The 22,542-nt window shown below is 45.9% G+C and overlaps 1 protein-coding gene across 1 annotated transcript; it reads left to right on the top strand.

Annotated features, from left to right (window-relative positions):
- Window positions 1–1,647: 1,647 nt before the first annotated feature.
- On the top strand, window positions 1,648–21,013 carry LOC117060364. The gene is made up of 6 exons (XM_033172580.1): window positions 1,648–1,836; window positions 2,878–3,043; window positions 6,106–6,267; window positions 7,991–8,154; window positions 12,746–12,927; window positions 20,932–21,013. The coding sequence occupies exons 1-6, from the start codon at window positions 1,648–1,650 to the stop codon at window positions 21,011–21,013; spliced, it is 945 nt and encodes a 314-aa protein (XP_033028471.1).
- Window positions 21,014–22,542: the final 1,529 nt, after the last annotated feature.

Genomic DNA, 22,542 nt, shown 5'->3' with positions numbered 1-22,542 from the left:
TGCGATAAATAGGCGGGTTTTGGGTTGCACTCGGTCTCTAAAAGGTTTGCCACCACTGCCTTAGACCAGTTTGCTTGAAGAATAGCCTTACCCACATGCGATCACTCAGCCACTTCAGTCTGCTGAACTGGCATTTCTTCAAGCACTGTATAATGTTCTGCATTTGTGAGGGATAATCAACCTCTTAGTGTGGCTACCCTTAGTGTAGAACTCCCTGCCTATTGATATTAGGCCGGCACCACATTGTACTGTTTTTCAACGCCTGATTAAAAAAAAAAAACCTCTTTTGCTTAGGCAAGGCTGCCCAGACATTTAATTTCATCACGTATGTTTTTAAAGCTATTGATTTTATCTCTTATCATATTTTTATTATGCTCGCTTGTTTAGGAAGCCTGTTGATTTTTATCGGTGTTTTCCTGCAAATATTATTTTCTGCGAACCGTTTAGGCAATTTTATCATTATTAAGTGATGTATATAAGCGCTGTCAGTTAAATAAATAATTACGCCATGGGTTCCGTCTCCAGCAGCTGCCGAGAGCTTAGATGAGGCCAGTTCGCCTCACACATGGGAGAACATTACGCTGCATTGCTGTTGGTGTTTTTAAGCCATTCATCTGCAACAGGCTCAGCCCAAACGTCCCGGGCACCGAACTGCAGATGAACATTTGAATGTGAAAGCGTCGCAGATCTGCAATTCTACATTTTTACTTTGCCATTGGATTGGGGGGGGGGGGCAGAAAGGAGTTGGAATCGTTTTAGACACAAATTGGACTGGCAGATGGCAAATGCAGTTTTAACTTAGGCACATAAACAAGGCACTCCAGCTAGGGAATACGTGATAGAGGGAGTCATCATCCAGTTTACTGATCAAGAAGAGAAGCATTTTTCAAGGCCTTTGTGTGGAAGAAGTAATTGAAACCATCAGTCTAGGATACAGCAGCAGGTTTCTTTGTCTTTCTTTTCTTTCTTTTTTTAAAAAAAGGAAGAATAAGCAAGATATAAAATACTAGAATGCCAACAAGATGGAGCACAAGAGTGGACCCGCCGATTCTGGGGACCGAGAGATGACTCAGGCCAGCCTGCTTCCTGAACCTGGAACCTTCCAGATGTTGTTGAGCTACAACTCCTGTCGCCTTAACACCCTTATATGCCCTCTCGTCCACTTTGATCTGTGGACCTGGCACTACACAATACTCGTTCCCCGTTTGCAAGAAATTTGTTTTTGTGCGTGGCAGCAATGGTTCTTTGGAACTCCCTGCCTATTGACATCAGGCAGGCACCTTTGCTGTTCTCTTTTTGGAACCTCCTAAAAACATTTTTTTGATTAGGCAGGCCTATCCAGACAAGTAGGTTGCCATGTGTTTCAATCTGGTCTTTTACCCTATCGTTGGTTTTAATTTGTTAAATATATATATATATTTTAAATAGTTGTTTTTAACTGTTCTCACTGATTAATTTATTGTGTTGATCTTTTTGTGAACCGCTTTGAGGTTTGCTTGTTTGTTTACAATCAGGTGGTATATGAAATTTAATAAATAAATGAATAAATTAGCCATGCCGGCTAAGGCAGATGGGAATCCAGCAAGGTCTGGATTGGGAGACATTTGGGTTTTTTTTTAAATCAAATAATAACTTCCTCCTTTGCGGATGACTGTAGGAAGCTGTGTCATCCACGTCTTTAATGCTGAAGGAGAATTAAATGTGGGAGGGTTTCAGCTGAAACTGAGAGCTGGCTTGCTGGAAGACGGACCCTCACCTCTTACCCCGTCTTTGCTGAATCACCATACAGTTATTCCTTGCTGTACTCTCCTTATTCGACTCTTACCACATGCTCAGGCAAGTCTCTTGTTATTTTTTGTATAAATATTTGCAATTCTTCTATTCAAGTTCAGCCCTTATCCAGACCTTGCCTTGTTCAACTTCACTGCAGATAACAATTCTGAGGAATTCTCAATAGGAAAAAATGCCAATCCTTTGCAGCATTACGAATAATGTTGACCAGAGCTCCTTAAAGACAGCTCTGTACTGAGAGATCAACTTCATTTGGCCTTCTTGTTTCCATGAACTGTCTCAGTTCAGGCTGACTACTGTATTTTTCGCTCCATAGGGCGCACTGGACCATAGGGCGCACCTCGTTTTTAGAGGAGGAAACAAGAAAAAAAAATATTTTTCTGGTTTTCCTCCTCTAAAAGCCCTGTTTTTTGAGGATCAGCTAAAAGTTTTGCAGCTTTTTTTGCAAAGGGAGAAGCCCTGGGTTTTTTTGAGAATCAGCTAAAAGTTTTGCAGCTTTTTTGCAAAGGGAGAAAAGCAAAGCTCCTTTTGCAAAGGGGGAAAAGCAAAGAGGAAAAGCCCCATTTTTTATGGGGTTTAACTCACATTTCTGCAGCTTCTGAAGGAAAGGGAGCCATTTCTACAGTTTCCAGACAGATAATCTAATCAGCCAGTCACATGTCGCTGGGGAAACAAACAACCTCCCTCTGCAGCACATTCAACAATGGAGGGCGGGGCTGAAAGGGAGCTGGGACTCTTATCTCTCTCCCAATCTCTTGCTGATCAGCTGCTGAGTGGGGTCCTTTCAACACCCCTTTTTCTCTTTGCAAAATAAAAAGCACTATCTGCTTTTGGCCCCTGGGCAATTCGGCTCCAGGGACCACCATTCGCTCCATAAGACGCACAGATATTTCCCCTTACTTTTTAGGAGGAAAAAAGTGTGTCTTATGGAGCGAAAAATATGGTATTTATAATAACCTTGTAATAATAAGAAGTGGAGGCTGGAGTTGGATTGTTTTCCTCTGCCCTCCTCATGCCTTTTGCCTTTTGTGCCCCGTCTTTTAGATTGTAGGCCTGAGTTTGTGTTCTTCTTTTTATTCCCTTTAGGTTCCAGTGCCTCCCCCAAATTACTTGGCAGGATACTATTTCACTGACGGAGCAAAACCCAACAGTTCAGAGCTGCAGATCATCTCAAGCTTTCAGAAGGACAGCGGCTTCCCAAACCTTGTGCTGGACATGGCACTGCAGTTAATGAACAAGGAGCAAAGCAGAGGTATGAAATGGTTGGCTAGATCACAAAGGCTTCCTCTTCGTACACTAAAGCTTATTTCAGTCACTTGTTGGCATCCGTCTGTCTTGAGAGACATTGGAGTGTGCCTACAGAGGTGAAGTCAAACCTCTGTGTTAGCAGCATCGAAGTGACCTCCCTGGGGTGGAAGCCTGGGCAGTGCGTACGGAGATCCTGCCTAGGCAACAAGACACACAGACCCCTCAGCCTCACTGATGTGGTCCAAGGGAAAGCAGAGCAAGATGTTTGGCATCGGCTTGGTTGCAGGAGTTGCCAGAAGGAGGCATACCAGACGCCATCCAACTGTCTAAGGGACTCCACTCTGGAGTTGTGTAGGGTTTACTCCTTAGCCTTTTATTCTCCCAAAATAGTCCCACAAGGCAGTGGAGGCTTAGAATCAGAGTTTTCCTTCTCTTAGACGGGCTACCTTCCCAGGCTGATGAGCCCCATCTGCCCCTCACTTCCCTCTACAGCACGTGCAGCAACCGCCTCCTTGACCGTTGGACTCGCTATTGCTCTCATCTGCTCAATCTGCCAAAGCCTGTCTTTGCATGCAGGGGAAGTCTCTAACTCACCGAGGGTTTGAGACCCATCGGCTTCCCTCACCTGGATGAGCCGGCCAGTCAAAGCCATTCCCAGCATTGTGGCTGCTGTCGCATGCCGACAGTTTCTAGAAGCCACAGGTGAGAGCCGAGTGCAGGGTGGGGACCAAAGGTGGACAAACTACCCCAGAAGGAACATGATGTGTCCCCCACCAGAGGTACAACCCCTCCCCTAACACCCCATGCCTCACATGAACTGAGGTTTAATTACCGACTTGGTTATAGGAGAACAAGCTTTGCCAACCTGACGATGCCTTGATGGGAGTTGTAGCCTGAAACAACTGGAGGGTGCCACTTTGGCAAAGGCTGCAGCAGAACATGTAACTAAGCCTAAGTAGCACTTTGAAATCCATTAGACACATGTAGCTACTTCCACAGGTACATGGGAAGCTTTCTTACACCAGATCAGGCTATTTATCCCTCTAATCTAGTGCTATTTACTCTGTCAGGAACTGACTAGTGTTGCTACCTGGTCGATATCTTTCCCACCATTTGCTACTTGATCCTTTAAAAAAACAAAACCTGGAGATGCCGGGGATTGAACCCGTAAACCTTCTGCACACAAAGCAGGTGCTCTACCACAAAGCTGTGGTTCCTCCACCAAGCTCCTGCTATGTCTAAGGGAAAAATAAGAAGTGTTGGAAACTGAGCTCACTGCTGTTAAGGTAATGAGGGTAATAAGGTAAGGAGCGTCTCCAGCCCCATCATTCAGCCCGGACACTGAGATCCAGCGCCGAGGGCCTTCTGTCGGTTCCCTCACTGCGAGAAGCAAAACTACAGGGAACCAGGCAGAGGGCCTTCTCGGTAGTGGCGCCCGCCCTGTGGAACTCCCTCCCGTCAGAAGTCAAGGGAATAAACAACTACCTGACATTCAGAAAATTCCTGAAGGCAGCCCTGTTTAGGGAAGTTTTTAAACTGTGATATTTTAAATGTATTTTAATGTTTGGTGGAAGCCGCCCAGAGTGGCTGGGGAGACCCAGCCAGATGGGCGGGGTACAAATAATAAATTATTATTATTATTATTATTATTATTATTATTATTATTATTATTATGCATGTTGCACACTTTGAACCAGGCTTCCTCAAACTCGAGCCTCCAGATGTTTTTGGCCTACAACTCCCATGATCCCTAGCTAGCAGGACCGGTGGTCAGGGATGATGGGAATTGTAGTCTCAAAACATTTGGAGGGCCGAGTTCAAAGCCTGCTTTGAACACTCACCAGCAACACATAAATGCTAAATATTTTTGTTAGCGTCCCACACATCCTTGAATAACACTAGTGCATTTGAAACACAGCAGATGCTAGTGCAAGGAACCTGGTCTGCTCCAGATGCTGTGGACTTCCAACTCCCATATTTGCTGGCCATTGGCGATGCTAGTGGGGGCTGATGGGAGTTGTAGTCCAGCATTGTCGGAGGTCCACAGTGGTTCCCCACTCTTTGAGCTGGGATGTGTGAGGAGGAGGAGGCTGTTTCTGCCCTGTGTTCATCGCAATCAGTGCTGTTTCCATTCTGCTACAGTTCGGCTTCTGCCAAAAGTTCGGCTGCATCAATAGGAGTATAGCATCTAGATCAAGGGAAGTAATAGTACCACTGTATTTCGCTCTGGTCAGACCTCACCTGGAATACTGTGTCCAGTTCTGGGCACCACAGTTCAAGAAGGATACTGACAAGCTGGAACGTGTCCAGAGGAGGGCAACCAAAATGGTCAAAGGCCTGGAAACAATGCCTTATGAGGAATGGCTTAGGGAGCTGGGTATGTTTAGCCTGGAGAAGAGAAAGTTAAGGGGGGATATGATAGCCATGTTCAAATATATAAAAGGATGTCATATAGAGGAGGGAGAAAGGTTGTTTTCTGCTGCTCCAGAGAAGCGGACATGGAGAAATGGATTCAAACTACAAGAAAGAAGATTCCACCTAAACATTAGGAAGAACTTCCTGACAGTGAGAGCTGTTTGACAGTGGAATTTGCTGCCCAGGAGTGTGGTGGAGTCTCCTTCTTTGGAGGTCTTTAAGCAGAGGCTTGACAGCCATCTGTCAGGAATGCTTTGATGGTGTTTCCTGCTTGGCAGGGGTTGGACTGGATGGCCCTTGGGGTCTCTTCCAACTCTATGATTCTATGAAAACCCATTTGTTCATCTTGCTATCTGTTGTGGCCAAAAGCAGTTTCATAATTAACTCCAGTGCATTTCAGTGCAAGGTAAACATAAAAAAAAAATCCACGCAGAAGGTAAGCTAGTGATTTCCATGATGTTTGCAGGCTAAAAAAGCAATACCAAATACCATTCACATTCTCTTGTGTGGTTTGCGCATTGTGGGAAATTCTGCTCCCGTTTCTGTTTCTGGCAGAATTCTCCGAGATCCTAATCTTAAGCATTGCCAAGTGGTGCTCATCCTCCTGGTGCTGCTACTGCTTCTCATATCCTAATTCTTTGTTTCATGCAGTTCTGCCCGATCAGCTGAAAGCCTGGTGTGTAGAAAAGTTAAGCAAGGGAGGACGTTTGTCACCGCAGCATCCTCTGAAGTGCATCGACATACATCGTGCGGTCCGTTATCGGCAGGAAGCTGGAGTCCGTGTCCGAATCAAGCAAGCGTTTGGGCTTAAAGGTAGCTGAAAGAACATTATTTGCGTTTCCCTCCCTGAAGTATACTAAGCGATTTTAGAGTTTGGCTTGAAGGTATGTGATGCAGCAATCCAGTTGAAGCTAAGCAGGCCAGTTCTCTATCTACGCCCAGCTTGAGTCCCATGGCAGAAAGGCAGGATGCAAGCATAATAAGTAAATAAAATAAATAAATACTAGTGGACTCTGCAGCAAAATTTTGCAGTGTTCAGTGTTCCTGTTCACTGTTCTGCCTCCTTGATATTCCATTCCATTCCATTTGATTCACTTTCTATCCTGGTTTTCTCATTTTTCTTCCTCCAATAGCATTCATTATCCACTGAGCATGCTCATTGGGTTGTTTCTCCCCCCCCACACACACACACATTTTAAGGGTGTTATTCTAATTCTTTTTTCATACTTTTGCCAACTGTGGGGTTCCTTCAAGCCTGAGTGGTATTTTTATTGGTCTACAATGGTAATAAACAACAGCAGCGGCATGGGTGGTACTGTTTTGGCTACATAAGCAGCGGCACTCATGCCTGAACTAAACAGAGGGATTTATTGCTTCTTCTTCTTTACAGTCTCTGACAATGGTAGAAAGTAGGTTGATTATTTCAGGCGTTTCTTGCAGCTTAGTCCATATAAGACATGTGTCAGCCAAACTCTTGGTTGCTTAGATAAAGACATACAGCGGTACATTGCAAGACGAATGCCTCGCTAGACGAAAGGCATTCGCTAACGAAAGGGTGACTTGCAAGACGAATTTTCCTATGGCCGTGACTCCCAAAACGAAAACGTTTTGCGATTTTTTCCCTTGTAAAACCGCGCTTTTGGTGTAGTGGTTAGGAGCGGCAGACTCGTAATCTGGGGAACCGGGTTCGTGTCTGCACTCCTCCACATGCAGCTGCTGGGTGACCTTGGGCTAGTCACACTTCTCTGAAGTCTCTCAGCCCCACTCACCTCACAGAGTGTTTGTTGTGGGGGAGGAAGGGAAAGGAGAATGTTAGCCGCTTTGAGACTCCTTCGGGTAGTGAAAAGCGGGATATCAAATCCAAACTCCTCTTCTTCTTCTTCTTCTACCGTGCTTCGCAAGACGAAATTTCCGCTATACAACAGCACTTGCGGAACTAATTAATTTCGTCTTGCGAGGCACCACTGTACACAGTCTCTATGGAGAGAAGGAAGTGGCGTCTTGAAGAAGGCTTCTGGTTGTTGGGAACGAGAGAAATCTTACTCATACATTTGTGTTTATTTATTCATTTAGATCATTTGTATGCCACTTAACACACACACACACACACACATATAATCTCTAAGTGGTGAACAGAAAACTAAAACAACTGAAACAAATATTACAAAAACACAGAATATATATACACAAATGTTATGTCAGTAAAAATCATGGCTGTAATGATGACAATAGACAGGGATCAGTTCTTTCTTTAACACATAGAAGAGACTGTCCATCAACAGGGAAAGCAGTGGCCTCTCTCTGAACTGGGGATGGGAGAGAAATTCCATTCAGCTCACACTTGCGCTTGCACTTAGGGGGGCATAAGAGGTAACCGGGATCCCAAAGGAGTAAGGTGAGCAGCACATGTTCATTCCCCTTTCCCTGCTCTGTAAAATGTATAGTTGTAGGTAGAAAGGCCTTTTCCAGTTATTTTTGTGAGCAAACCCTTAAATATGTATAATTTTTACTTATTTGTGTCTTCTTCCCCTTTCAGCTGATGGTTGCTATGTGAATGCACTGGCCAGAATCCTTAAGGGGGCTGCAAGCATGCAATTGCCTGAGCTGCCTCAACGCTGGGGAGGAGAAGAAACATTCCTAGTGCAACAACTTGATTTTTCAAGCCTGCAGAGATCGCCCAAGTGGATTGATCCATCCGTGGTACGGAGTTGCCGAACTGCCATCTTGCAGTAGTGGCAGATGCCCTTTGGGACTGGTAGGGTGGAAGGCAGGGAGCCGAACAGTAGGTGGCGCCAGAGCCAATGACAGGCAAAACTAATTCTAGTTTCATCCCCACCCTCTTCCTCCCTGCTGAGTTATACAAAGACAGGGCTGAGGAGGAAGGAAGCAGACAGACAGTGTAGTCCAGGCATAGGCAAATTCAGCCCTCCAGATGTTTTGGGACCACAACTCCCATCATCCCTAGCTAACAGGACCAGTGGTCAGGGATGATGGGAGTTGTAGTCCCAAAACACCTGGAGGGCAAAGTTTGCCTATGCCTGGTGTAGTCACTGAGTGTTAAGTCAGAAGGTAGGCAGGTGAAGGCATACTGAGCTTGGTGGGGGACTACCCTATTCATCCTAATAGACCTGCCTCCACTGCCTGCTTGCTTTCACTATAAGTGTGAAGTGACTCCTGGGCACTGTGGGAAAGGGGATGGACATCTGCCTTGTAAATTGTGAAAGCAGCCTGCAGGGAGAAGGGCAGCAATTAGGATAATAGAATTGTAGAGTTGGAAGGTACTCCAAGAGTCACCTATTCAGCAATAGAACAGCTAGCTATAGGACCCCTAACTAGTAGTGGCCACTTAGCCTCTGTTTAAAAGGCTAAGTGTTTAAAAGGCTCTGTTTAAAAGGCTAAGGAGAGCCAGTGTGGTGTAGTGGTTAAGAGCGGTAAACTCGTAATCTGGGGAACTGGGTTTGCGTCTCCGCTCCTCCACATGCAGCTGCTGGGTGACCTTGGGCTAGTCACACTTCTTTGAAGTCTCTCAGCCCCACTCACCTCACAGAGTGTTTGTTGTGGGGGAGGAAGGGAAAGGAGAATGTTAGCCGCTTTGAGACTCCTTTGGGTAGTGAAAAGCGGGATATCAAATCCAAACTCTTCTTCTTCTTCTTAAAAGTCTCCAGGGAAGGAGAGTCCATCACCTTCTGTGGAAGTCCATTCCACTGTTGAAAAACTCTTACCATCAGAAAGTCTTCCCAATGTGTAGTCAGAATCTCCTTTATTGCCATGTGAATCCATTAGAGCAATTATTTTAACTGTTTCACTGTGATAAGAAACATCTAAGCCTGCCATTGCTGGGAAATGACTCTTGACTGCCATGGGCTCTCCAAGGTGTGGGGCCTGCTATTCCGTGCCAGCATTTCAGTTGGATTAAGCAGCTTCTCCGAAGGAAGAAGCCCTTTCATCTCGTTTGGCTGGCTAGCTGTCTGAAATGAATATAGATCAGAGGTGGGGAGCCTGTTCTATTGAGGGCTGCAATCTTTTGGGGGTGCTTAGGGGCCAGGAAGTCTGTTGGGTAGCACATTCTGACAGTGAACAGAGCCAGAAGTGAGCAAGGCACCTCTGTGCACGCTCTCTCTCTCTCTCTCTCTCTCTCTCTCTCTCTCTCTCTCACTCCGTCTCCCCCAAGCCCTTTCCCTATTTTCCCCATCCTTGCAGCCCACAGGAAAAATTAACCAAGGGCCACATGAAACATTAGCAAGGGCCACATGTTGCCAAACCCATTATAATACAGATTTGTCCCTCCCCCCAAAAAGCACATGACAGGGACATCAGGTATGTCCTGGGCAGGAAAAGTTAGTGGATTCTGAAGGGAAGGGCTTGGTGCGGTCTGGACTGTGGATTTACATTGGTTCTATTTCTGCAATGTTTACTGATCATCCCAGCTGCCGTTCCTTACTGTTCCCAACTAAGGAACCTTTAAAAAAACAAAGATTCCACTAGACTTCAATGAAAACAGATCTTCCAAAGTCTAGAACTTCTTCCCAGCTAGAGAAGGAAATGTATGGCAGTACATAATTTCCTCCTGCGCCTGCCTTGTGACAGGGTAACATCCCATAAATGCCTGGGCAAAGGGGTTGGACTTTGCCTGGCACCATTATCACAGAAGGATTGGTGCCAGCCTACTTTTCATTGTACCCTAGCAAACATGTGCCATTAGCCCTACCTTGCTCATTTGGTGAATTATTTTCCATTTTTTGTCCATTGTGCCACAAAGCAGCCACAGGTTCAGCCATCAGCCTGGCTTGTTAATAGGGCAGCAAGGCATTATGTGTTCAATTCCCTTCCATTTCCATGTATTAGTTACATGCAGCATTGTTTCCATTCTGCTGCAGTTCATTTTCTTCCCCAAACGATGTTATTCATCTCGCTGTCCACTGTGACAAAATGGCATATTTTACATAATTTACACAACTACGGTAATAACATAAAACACATCATTAAGTTGTCAAGTTGTCATTACATTGTTTCACCCAATCAATTTCATTGCAAAGGAAACACATTGCAGTTGGAGGGAGAACACAATGAATTACGTAATGTTTGTGGAATGACAGCAACAACAACTGCGAATCCTGATCACATTTGATGGATTCATTTCTGTTCCGGACATGGGACGAGAAAGCGAACATTGGCAGTTTTCGGTTTCGTTAGAATTCCCTGACATCCCTCTTTGTTAGGTAGGTCCTTTTAGTCTGCGCACTTTGGAAGCCCAGCATTTTTGTATGAAGTTGTGGCCAAGGAAAAGTTCCTCCAGACATTTTCCCACAGGAACCCCCAAAAAAACCCCACGTTCGCAAAATGAGTTTTTAAACTGAGATCAGCTTTCTGAAATGTACTGCACAGTTCCCGCTATTTACGATTCTCCTGAAACATCCAAACATCTGTTGTGCACAGAAATGAAATCTTGGTTAACTGCTGAGAACTGCTCCCTTCAACGCAGGAGAATCAAATTGCCCATCAGTTGCCTTACACAGATTTAGCTGTGAAGTGATGATATGAAGAGGCGGTTTAAAGTATCTCTTTGTGCATTTAGCAACTCTGGAAATGTGCTGTATCAGTCAGATCCCTCCTCTCCCCTCTCTTCACCTCAAAATGAAAATAAAAAATCGCACCATAACCCAAATCATAATCTTCAGCTGATGCTCTTATACTGCAAGGATGCTGATCTTCTTAAGTCTCAGTATTTCCCCAGGAAAAGGAATATTTTATATTTGCTTTTCAGAATTGTTAGTATTTTTTCCCCTTTTTGACTTGAGATTCATTTTCCCTATTCAAGACATGCCTCAACATCCAGCCATGGAGCTTAGAATTACAGTGGTACCTCGGGTTACGTACTTAATTGGTTCCAGGTTGCCGTTTGTAACCCAAAAAGAACGCAACCCGAAAATCACGCTTTGCGCATGCGCAAACAGCTCAGAGCGCTTCTGCGCATGCGCGGATTGCGTGCGCGCCAAAAAACACTTCTGGGTTACCGGAGTACGTAACCGAAGCGGATGTAACCCGAGGTACAACTAGGGTGAAGAGGACCATGACATTCTTAGAGCTGTGGGGCTGGTTTGCAAGTTCCGTCATCTTTTTCATTCCAAACGTAATTATTCTTCTCTAGGGGTCAGTTCTGAAAATATCAGTTCGGCAGATTTGAAAGTCAGCTGCTGAAAGTCAAGGGTGCCACTTGGCTGGGATTGGCTGCAGAAGGTGCTGATTGGCTAGTGCCTGTGACAGCACCGACAGCCACCTGACATGTCCTTAGAGCAATGTAATTTTTTTTTTAAATTAATGCAGGATTTTCTTACTGTTATTTTGCCTCCAGAGGCTCTTTTTTAAACCACAAGAAGGATAGCTGAATGTATAAACCAATAAGCACACACCTGCTGTCAAAAAAGTAATAATAATAATAATAATAATAATAATAATAATAATAATAATAATAATAATAATAATTATACCCCACCCATCTGGCTGGGTTTCCCCAGCCACTCTGGGTGGCTTCCAGCAGAATATTAAAATACAGTGGTACCTCGACTTATGACGTTAATGCATTCCAAAGGCGCCCTCGTAGGTCGAAATTTTCGTAAGTCGAAAGGCGCTATCTCCGGAGGGGGAAAAATTTCTTAAGTTGAGAAAACTGCATTAAAAAACTTGTAAGTCGAGGTATCGCGCCACTGCTTTCCCTTCGTAGGTCGAAAAAATTGGAAGCGGCGGTCATTTTTTTTTCTTCCGGAAGTCGAAAACGATGTACGTTGAGGAGCTCGTAAGTCAAGGTACCACTGTACAAGAATTCATCAAATATTAAAAGCTTCCCTAAACAGGGCTGCCTTCAGATGTCTTCTAAAAGTCAGATAGTTGTTTATTTCTTTGACATCTGATGGGAAGGTGTTCCACAGGGCGGGCGCCACTACCAAGAAGGCCCTATTTACAGGAGACGGCCTGCCTGGCAGGGGGGAAGAAGCAACATTTATTGCTGATGCAGTGTAAAGTGAGTTACAAAGCTGGAATGGCAACCAGGCTGAAGAACCTGCTGCAAACATTGTTTAAATGCTTATGCCTATCTTCAACCTTTCAGTTAAGAAGCCTGTTAAATATTTCTTCCGGGGGGGGGGGATGAAATGAGATGCTTGGAATTTTATATTTCTGAAACCCCTCTTGGCTTCCCACATTCTCATGCCATTGTGTTCAGTCTTTTAAAACATTCCTTGGATCTGGCATCAGCTCTTTGCCGTGCGTCTAAATTTCCTCTGCCTTATTGTAGGTTTTGCACCCTTATCTTGATGATCACAGCGTTCTGCTAGTCCAGATATATGGCTTGGATGCTGTTTACACCCCAGATCCGAGTGGACAAAGAGCGGGCACAGTAGCACCACGTTCTGGCCAGGCCATCGAGCTCAACAAACAATCCCAGCTGGGGTGGACGGTTCTTCCGCTCTTCGACAGGTGAGTCTAAAAGTAGATGCCTCTGTGTTTGGCTCTTTAGACTTACAGCAGAACCTTGTGCATATTTACTGGAATGTAAGCCCCGTTGTGTTGTATCAAATGTTATCCATACTCTGAGTAGACCCATTGAAATTGATGCACCTGACTATGATCACAGCCACCTAATACGTTGAAAGTGTATTTAAGGCACAGAGAATCCTGGGAAGTGTACTTTAGTGTCTCTGTGACCCGAGACATGGGTTCTGGTCATGGCAGTGGCTGTTTTGGGAATGCTTGGTGCCATCCCGATCAGTGAGAGGCGGCCTTAAAGCCATAAACCCTGCTGTTATAGGAACCAAACCATCAATAGTAAAAACGACTGGTGGCTCCAAATCCCATTTAAAGCAGGAGAGAGAAAGGGAGAGGGATTCTAGATCAGTGCCAAAATATGGATGGGTTATCGCCGCATCTGCAACTGAAGGATAAGCAAGCTATCTCGGGAGAGAAGGGAGGTATATTTACTGTTCAGCTTGCCGGTTTTCGGAGCACAAAATGCCAGTGTTTATATCCAGAGCGGATCCCTTAACTGCCCTCCCAGAGACAGAATTACCCCCCAGATGAAATGGAAGCAGAGAACGCGGAAGACAGCTGCGAAAGCTGCTGCTCGCCTTGAGAATGGACAAGGTGATGAGATGCCACCTGCCCGTTCCTTCAATATACTTGCAATGGACTGCACTGGTTCTGTTCACACCATAGCAACAAGACCACAGAAGAAGAAGAAGAAAAGTTTGGATTTGATATCCCACTTTATCACTACCCGAAGGAGCCTCAAAGCGGCTAACATTTCACCAGATTACAAGTCTGCTACTCTTAACTACTACACCACACTGGCTCTCTCAGCTCACTAGAAGAGCATCCGTCAGCATGCAGAAGGTCCCGGGTTCTGTCCCCAGCATCTCCTGGTAGGGCTGGGAATGTCTCCTGTCTGGAGAGCTGCTGCCGGTCAGTGTAGACAACACTGAGCTAGATGGACCAATGGTCTGATTCAGTATAAGGCAACTCCTTGTGCTCCTACAAATGAACTCTCAGCTGGGAGGTCCCTAGCTGAAATCTCAGCTCAGTTAGCATTGCCCTGACTGGCTTTAAACAAACCATTTTACTCTGTCTCAGCCACACACACCTCTCCCCCAGTATGGGGATGACAGTGCAGGCCTATCTTCTCAAGGCTGTTGTAGGAAAAGCAGCTAAAACACTTCCAATGACTTAGGAAAAGTGCTTTAGAAATACGAAGTGTGACTGTTTTCAAGGGTGGAATCATTTCTGCTCCCTTTCAGTGGCATGGCCAAGTGGCGGTGGTCTGTAGAGCAGGGCTAGGGAACCTGCGGCCCTCCAGATGTGGTTGGACTCCAGCTTGCATCAGCTCCAGATGGAGGGCCACAGGTTCCTCCAGACCTGCTACAGCATCTCTGCATGTCTCCCTTATCAGCATCAATGGAGGAGCAACTGCTGTATCCTCATGCTCTGGACCAAATGGAAGGGATGTGTAGCAACTTGTACAGGCCCTAGCACTCCCACCCACCCTGCAAAGCAGTCATTCAGACCTTGATCTGGGACTATCTGCCTGACTGTCCAATCAGCTGGATGCCAGATCAGACAGCAGTGGTCTAAGGTGCTGGTCAATTCTTCCAAATCTCTCTAAGGCCAATGCTTGAGATCTGAGCAGAGTTTCAGGCTAGGTCAGGTGCAGGTTCTCTTGAGTTTTGAGGGCTAGATACCACCCTACATAAATGGAATAAGCTAGAGGTAAGATTTTAATAATGGGTAATGTAAAAAAGATCTATTGGTTAGGTTAGGAAAAGTCCACTTTTCTCCAACAGCCTTTGTAAATTACAGCTGTTGTGTGTGTGTGTTTTTTTTCCTATTGTGATAAAACAACGAGAAATGAAATAATTGGCTGAAGCTTTAAAATGTAGTCTGAGAATCCCATCCTTTTCTGCCTCTCAAATATTCTGTAGCTTTTTATTTTATTTTGAAAAGTTTTTGGCTTTTTTGGTGTGGGGGGGCTGGATCTTTTCAAGCCTTCAAAAAAGAATAGTAAATTCGTATGCATGAAACTGACTGCAAAGAGCAATTAGTCCTTCATTAATATGCAAATTTGGTCCAATGCAAATTCATCTATGTATGCGGTTTTAAATATGCAAGCCGGTCTTGCTGTGCTAGAAAACCCAGATGCTTTTATTAACTTTGAAATTGAGGGATTTGGTTAATGATATTGTTGACAAGAAAAACTTGAATAAATTTGACGACTTGCCGTCTTCCATATTAGCAGAGGCTCATAGGAAGGGAGGGGGGGGGAATCCAAGCCAAATGCCAATATTATTTGGTAATTTTCCCATTACCAAACTAGGAATAAATGTCAGATATGAAGTAATAAGAGCTGAATATCCTAATGTACCTGTCCCAAGACCTTCAAACACTCCCCAAAGATCCAGCCGTTTTATATCCGGAGGGTAAAGCCATCTGTATCGGCTCTGTGAACAATATTCCGCTTGGAGGTTTAATATTGGGGAGTTAGATTGTTTTTGTTTGGGAGGAAATAGATGCGCCTTGGAATTTTAAAAAGCTAACAATTTCACAGGTGGCTGTTATCACCAGTTGCTTCCACACTTGGCCCTTGTTCTGGAATTGCTATCCTTTCTCCTCTACTTTAATGAAGAACCACAGCATTATTGACAAATGGGTGCAGCCCGGGTTCCTCTGTGCCATCCTGCCTCAAGGATGGAGAACCTGTTGCCCTCTAGATGTTGCTGGACTGCAGCTCCCATCATCCCTAACCACTGTGCCTGCTGGTCTGTGCCAAGCTCCGGGGCGGGGGGATGCCCTCAGGGAGCTGGGGTCTCAGTCCAAGCACTATAAAGCTTTTACCAGAACACTTATCCAAGAGAGCAAGGTTCAAAGGTGCAGCATTGTCCCTCGAAGCCGAGGTCAAGGGATGGGGAAATGTAGGGAACATGCCTTATACCAAGTGAAACCATTGGTCCTTCAAGACCAGGGTTGTCTACACTGATGGGCAGCAACAGCTTTGGGGGGTTTTCGGCAGGAGTCTTCTGCATGCAAAGCAGGTGCTCTGCCACTGAGCTACGGCCCTTCAGGCGTCTCTGGACTGCAACTCCTATCGTCCCTAACCATTGGCCATGCTGGTTGGGGCAGATGGGAGCTGGAGTCCAACAAAATCTAGAGGGCCATGACTTCTCTGTTGCTGGTTTTTGTTTTTAGTACCAGCCTGTTCAGTGGAAAATGTGCCACCTTGTACCAGATCGGACCATCTTGCCCAGCTACTCTGACTGGCAGCAGCTTTTCACAGTGTCGGGCCTTTCCCACCACTCGCTGCCTGGTCTTTCAAACTGGAGGTGCTGGGGACTGAACAGGGGACCTTCTGTGTGCAAGCATACACTGAGCTAGAGGTCAGCAGGTACCCCCTGCTACAGCACCCAAATTAATGTCTATACAAGACCACATAGAAAGCTGCCTTATATTGAGTTCATCTTGCTCAGTACTGCCTACACTGACAGGCAGCCGCTCTCCTGGGTTTCAGGCAGAAATCTCTCCCAGTTCTGCTTGGTGTGGGGAACTAAACAGGGGACCTTCTGACTGCAGAGCACATGCACTTTCCCTGAGCTGTGGCCCTTCCCCAAACCTGTTGGGACAAATTCACAATTTGGACCTGACGCTCCTTAGCCTGAGAACACAATAGCCCAAGAGTTGCCTCTGAAGTGGTGCGTTTGAGTGCACCGTGCCGTTATTTGCAAAGCTGCTGAAATCAAAACGACCTGAGAAGTTAATAGATTATGGTGCTCCCCAAATAGCTGTTTGATTCCCATGGCTTTCTTGGCACAGCTGTTTGGGATATAAATCCTGACAGTCAGAAATGGTTAGTTTCTAAATCCTTGATGTGCTACGCTCGGCAAAGAACCGTTGGAACAGTTAAGGCAGCCCGGGTGGCAGCAAAGGCGGTGAGAGTGGGGGCGGAATATGTAACAGGGTCTGCAGCAGGCTTGGCTCTCGGTGCTACGCTATTTAAAGTTGCAGATGTCAGCGGCATTGTGGGCCAGAGCTGTGCATGCTCCAAACTTGGAAGTTAAAAAGGGATATCTGCAGCAAAAGAAATGTGAATTCTGCAAAGGGGGTGACCCAAGTACGCAAGTCATTGGGGGGGGCAGGAGTTTTTGTGGTGCCAATGGAGCAGTGTTGTTGTTAATTATTATTATTATTATTATTATTATTATTATTATTATTATTATTATTATTTGTACCCCGCCCATCTGGCTGGATTTCCCCAGCCACTCTGGGCGGCTTCCAACAAAAATCAGATACAAAAATATCACACATTAAAAACTTCCCTAAAAAGAGCTGCCTTCAGGTATTTTCTGAATGTCAGGTAGTTGTTTATCTCCTTGACCTCTGATGGGAGGGCGTTCCACAGGGCGGGCGCCACTACCAAGAAGGCCCTCTGCCTGGTTCCCTGTAGCTTTGCTTCTCGCAGTGAGGGAACCGCCAGAAGGCCCTCGGCATCATCAGCTGCAAATTTTTGGAGTCTGTCATGTCCCCCGCAACTCATAGATCTCGCAAAAGAGGGTGTTTGAATTGCCATGCCCAAGGAGGACTCTCCAGAGCCCACCTTTAGGCCCTGCCAGCTGGAGGACATAGACTTATGCCTCTCCCCAGTTTGCATACCCAGAGGATGAGGGCCCCAATCGCAGAGCCCTGTCCTCAGCATTGCAAATGGTCACGAATATGAAATCGGACAAGGTCCCTCTAAGGAGAACTGCCAGCTCTTCCCAGAGAGCGGGGCCGATCACAGAACAGACCTTGCCTGCCTGTATAATGCTATCAGTTGGCACCTCCTCCTTTCCAGTTTGCGGTCTGCTCTCCAGGATAAGGGACACGGGTGGCGCTGTGGTCTAAACCACAGAGCCTAGGGCTTGCCGATCAGAAGGTCGGCGGTTCGAATCCCCGCGACGGGGAACCTAGCAGTTCGAAAGCACATCAAAGTGCAAGTAGATAAATAGGTACCGCTCCGGCGGGAAGATAAACGGCCTTTTCATGCGCTGCTCTGGTTTGCCAGAAGCGACTTAGTCATGCTGGCCACATGACCCGGAAGCTGTCTGCAGACAAACGCTGGCTCCCTCGGCCTATAGAGCAAGATGAGCACGCAACCCCAGAGTCGGACACGACTGGACCTGACGGTCAGGGGTACCTTTACCTTTACCTCCGGGATAAGACTCCTTGGGACAGTTTGTGAAGAATGTGAGATCCTATGAAAGGCTGTAGCTGCAATGTGATTGCATTGTCACCAGCAGGTGGCGGTAATGGGGCCTTGCCTTTGCCTTTCTATACACCATTAAACCCCGAGAAGGAAAAGGAGCTCCTTGCTGTGGCAACAGCTCCCCGTGTTGCCTAGTTAAGGAAAGAAATCCCAGTCCATGGAGACTTGCTGGAAGCTTTCCAAGGTCTTGATCCAGCTACCCAATGTTGTACACCCTGTGATTTAGCCCCAATGAGTCTCTGCCTACTGAAACAACCGCTAATGTGATTGCCGAAGGCCAAGCTTTCCCCAAAGCAAGTCCCAGACGCTTGCAAAACAGGAGATGCCTGAGGTGGAGAGTCTCAGTGGCATTGCTCCTCTCTGCTATTTTTTTGTTGGCATCCATCTGTCTCAGGAAAGAATGGAGGAGTTCACCTTTGGGGGCGAGGTCAAACTGTTGGAAGGTTACAGTGCCTGCTGTGGCTGTAGAGACCGATGTGGGAGAGACATGTTTTGTTGCAGCCAGGGCAGAGGAAGGCGCCTGGTTGCACTGCTCAAATGCGCCATGGCGTTTCTTCTCTCTGCGCTCCTCCCAGTGATCATCTTCACAGGGGAAAAGGGAGTGCCACTGGTGTTGTGCAGACCCTGTTTGTTTTGGGGAGGGTTGTGCAGGAGTGTGGTCAGATCAGCCTGACCTTCAGCCAGAACTGAGTTGCTGGATGGGAAGTTCTTAATGACCTCCCTGTTGAGAAGAGAGAATGGGCAGCCTGAGTGGGCAGCAGGCACTTTCACTACCATGGACCAGAGCTGGTCCGAACCCCAGCAGCATCTGTCGGTCTCCCTCAATGGTGCTTGAAAACCTTTGGCTGCCACTGGGGCACTGGCACCCTCTGCGATGCACTAAAGAATCCTGGGGTTTGAACTGAATTGGATTGTGTGGTGCAGCCATGTTGGAGTAGCAAAATTCCACGACCTGGCCTTGACTATGCACACTGAAATGCATTATGCAAGGGTTTTTGTTTTTTTTAAGAAACAATATATGCTTGCTTTTTATTATGCGGTTCCTGAAACCCATGGGAGAGAGATGAGCCTGACGGCAATGTGTGGTTATATAACAAATGCAACATAATCCCCCCCCCTCCATGCCAGCAGTTTCCTGAGCCAAATCCAACACACATTGTTAAACTATGGAACTCACTGCCACAGGAGGCAGGTATGCCCACCATCTTGGATGGCTATAAAAGTGGATTGGACATGTCTGTCGCTCTGCCTCCATCTCTCAAAGTTCTTACAGTGTGTCCAGTTTTGTGTCTGCCTGGCTTTGAGCCTGCAGGGCTAAGCCCTTCCCCACCCGACCAACCACGGGCCAAGTTTGATAAGTGGGCAGGGCCACCCCTTTGTCAGTCACTCTGCAGACCAAACGCTTGATATACTTAAGGCGTTTTAAGTATCGGTTGATCATTACCACTTCTAAGCAGTAATATGATGTACAGAAATGAGATTCGCACTGAAATGGTGAAGAATTTCCATAAGGGCCTTAAAAACAAACCAACAAACCGCAAGCTGGTGTGGAAGTATGGGCAGCTGAATTTAAGGTGGGGAAACTGAGAGAAACTGAAGCTGACAGATTTTTCCCCCGTTTCTACCCCAAATCCAGCTCTCTGCAGACCTTTCGTTCACCTGGGCCTGGGGAAAAACATTCAATGTTTCATCCATGTTATTGAATCAATAGTTGTCCACGTATAGCAGTAATAACTTGAGGGGGCTCTTCTTGCTAAGTTTGTGTGTGTGTGTGTGTGTGTGTGTGTGTGTATTCAGGAGATTAATAACCACTCCTACTGCCTTGGAGTTTATTAGCTCGAGGAGTATTTATTACCTCATAAGCACAAAACCCCTCTGGTTACCATCTAATTAAACTCCAATTCAGTGCATGCAGTATTAGGGAGAATTGTATTAATAGTAAATTTCAGAGGAAAAGACAGGGAACAGAGATTACCTGTTGGATTAATCTTCCCTCTCTTTTGCAGAAACTGCGTGGGAAGTGGGGTGCACAACACGCCTTTATTTCAAGGGGTGCCGAGTCCAGTGAGTACTGAACAAAATAAGGTAGTTTTAGATGAGGAACTGGATGGAAAATATACACTGGGGAGGAAGCTTCTGAGTAACATCATTTTTGAGAATGGCCCATGTTTAGGTGGGAGAGGGGGGTTCTTGTTAGAAGCTCTCTTGGGAAGGGGAGGTTGGTCAAAGTCCTAGCCTGAGCATCTTCATTAAAGGCAAAATACAGATGTAAAAAATAAGTACAAATGGGACTTTAGGCTCTGGTGGTTAATCAACCAAAGCTTTTGTTGATTGACATCTAGGACCAAAAGCCTAATCAGCTGAAAGCTTGGGGGACCTTATTCAGCCCGAGGGCCAGATTCTTTTGTGGGCAACCTTTCAGGGGCCACATGCCAGTCATGGGCAGGGCCAGAGGCCAAAGTGGGCAGAGCAGCAAATGTAAACTTTGCAGGTCAGGCTAGCCGCACACTCCTCTCTTGAAGGCCACATCTCAGGGATAGCTCAGTAGGTAGAGCACGAGGCTCTTAATCTGAGGGTTGTGGGTTCGAGTCCCATGCAGGCCAAAAGATTCCTGCATGGCAGGGGGTTGGACTAGATGGCCCTTGTGGTTCCTTCCCACTCTATAAGTCCATGATTCTTTGATTCCGTCCTTCATCCAGGAAAGCAAAGAGGCATTGCCAGAATTCAAGGACACATTCTAGCCAGGCAAAAACACTTGAGGGTGTGAAGGAGGGCGAGTGACGGGGGGGGGGTGTGATGAGGGGGGGAGTCACTGAGGGCCAGATAGAGAGGATTGGAGGGCTGCATTTGGCCTGAAGTACCATTGGAGCCAGAATCTTTAACTGGTAATCTTTAACTGGTTGATCTAGCCATTGAACTAAATAAAACTTGGAGCTATACGTTACTAAGTCAGTTTTTAATGTGATTTGCAGAATTATTGGTGTTTCTTTGGCTTGGAGGCAGACCAGCATCCCTGTCCATACCCTTTTTTTTAAATCTTGCCACACCATTTATTTATTTATTTAGGGGGAGGGAGAGAGAGAGAGAGAGAGAGAGAGAGAGAGAGAGAGAGAGAGAGATGTCCTCTCTGCCTCTTTTGGCACTGGTTCCTCGTAGAGCTGACAGAACCAATTTTATTCTCTTTTGTCCTTTTCTCCGTGATGTAATCCTGCAGTTGGCATTTGCAGGATCCATATGTCAAATTGTGGAATGCTCCTATCCGCGATTGGCTTGCTTTGGGTTTTTTTCCTCTTCTTTTTTTTTGGTGTGTGTGCACGACCTCCTGGCTGTTGATGGCACAAACAGGTTATTGTAGCTGCAATATTGCAGTTTTTCAGTTGTCTGCTTTTAAACCTCCCTGGGTTCACGTTAGCCTTTTTATTATTATTTTTTCACAGACAAGACAGCAGGGAGTGGTGGTTCTTTTACATAACCAAAATGACTGTCGTTATGACAGGGGCTGTGTAGGGAGGTGAGAGAGCCTGGACACTTCAGGGATCCCTGTGTGGACCGAGTCTCTGTGTCTGTGAAATGGACACATTGCCATGCTACCTGTCATCAGTAATAGGTGGGATTTGCCTGTTGTCATCCTTTAATAGTGCTTTGCTTTCCCTCAGTAGAAGTGAATATCAATTACTCACAGGTAGGTACCCGTGTTGGTCTGCCATAGTCGAAACTAAATAAAAAAATTACTTCCAGTAGCACCTTAGAGACCAACTAAGTTTGTTCTTGGTATGAGCTTTCGTGTGCATGCACACTTCTTCAGATACACTGAAACAGAAGTCACCAGATCCTTATATATAGTGAGAGAGTGGGGAGGGGTATTACTCAGAAGGGTGATGGGAATGGGTGATTGGCTGATAGGGGAGGTAAACCTGTTGATGACTGTTAACAACTGCAGTTGGTCTTACAGGAAAAAGCAAGGGGTGAGATGGCTAAAATTAGCTATATCATGTATAATGAGATAAGAATCCAATTTCTCTATTCTGACCAGGTCTCTTCGTGGTTTTAAGTTTGGTAATAAGTTGCAATTCAGCAACTTCTCTTTCCAGTCTATTTCTGAAATTCCTTTGTAATAAGACAGCTATTTTGAGATCTTGTATAGAATGTCCTGGGAGACTGAAGTGTTCTCCTACTGGTTTCTCTGTCTTGTGATTTCTGATGTCAGATTTATGTCCATACCAATAAAAAACTTAGTTGGTCTCTAAGGTGCTACTGGAAGGATTTCCCCCCCTATCAATTACTCACTCCTAACTGTACAGCAGATTCAT

Source organism: Lacerta agilis, chromosome 15 (assembly GCF_009819535.1).
Source record: "Lacerta agilis isolate rLacAgi1 chromosome 15, rLacAgi1.pri, whole genome shotgun sequence".
Taxonomy (NCBI): domain Eukaryota; kingdom Metazoa; phylum Chordata; class Lepidosauria; order Squamata; family Lacertidae; genus Lacerta; species Lacerta agilis.
The sequence above is the reverse complement of the archived record's forward strand: the minus strand, read 5'-3'. Positions and strand labels throughout refer to the sequence as shown.

Excerpts from the sequence above, each read along its gene's own strand:
- LOC117060364 (XM_033172580.1), top strand. The coding sequence starts at position 1,648 with ATGACTGTAGGAAGCTGTGTCATCCACGTCTTTAATGCTGAAGGAGAA. Across the intron at positions 1,837-2,877 it reads GACTCTTACCACATGCTCAG|GTTCCAGTGCCTCCCCCAAA; the intron begins GCAAGTCTCTTG and ends TATTCCCTTTAG. Across the intron at positions 12,928-20,931 it reads GTTCTTCCGCTCTTCGACAG|GAAAGCAAAGAGGCATTGCC; the intron begins GTGAGTCTAAAA and ends TCCTTCATCCAG.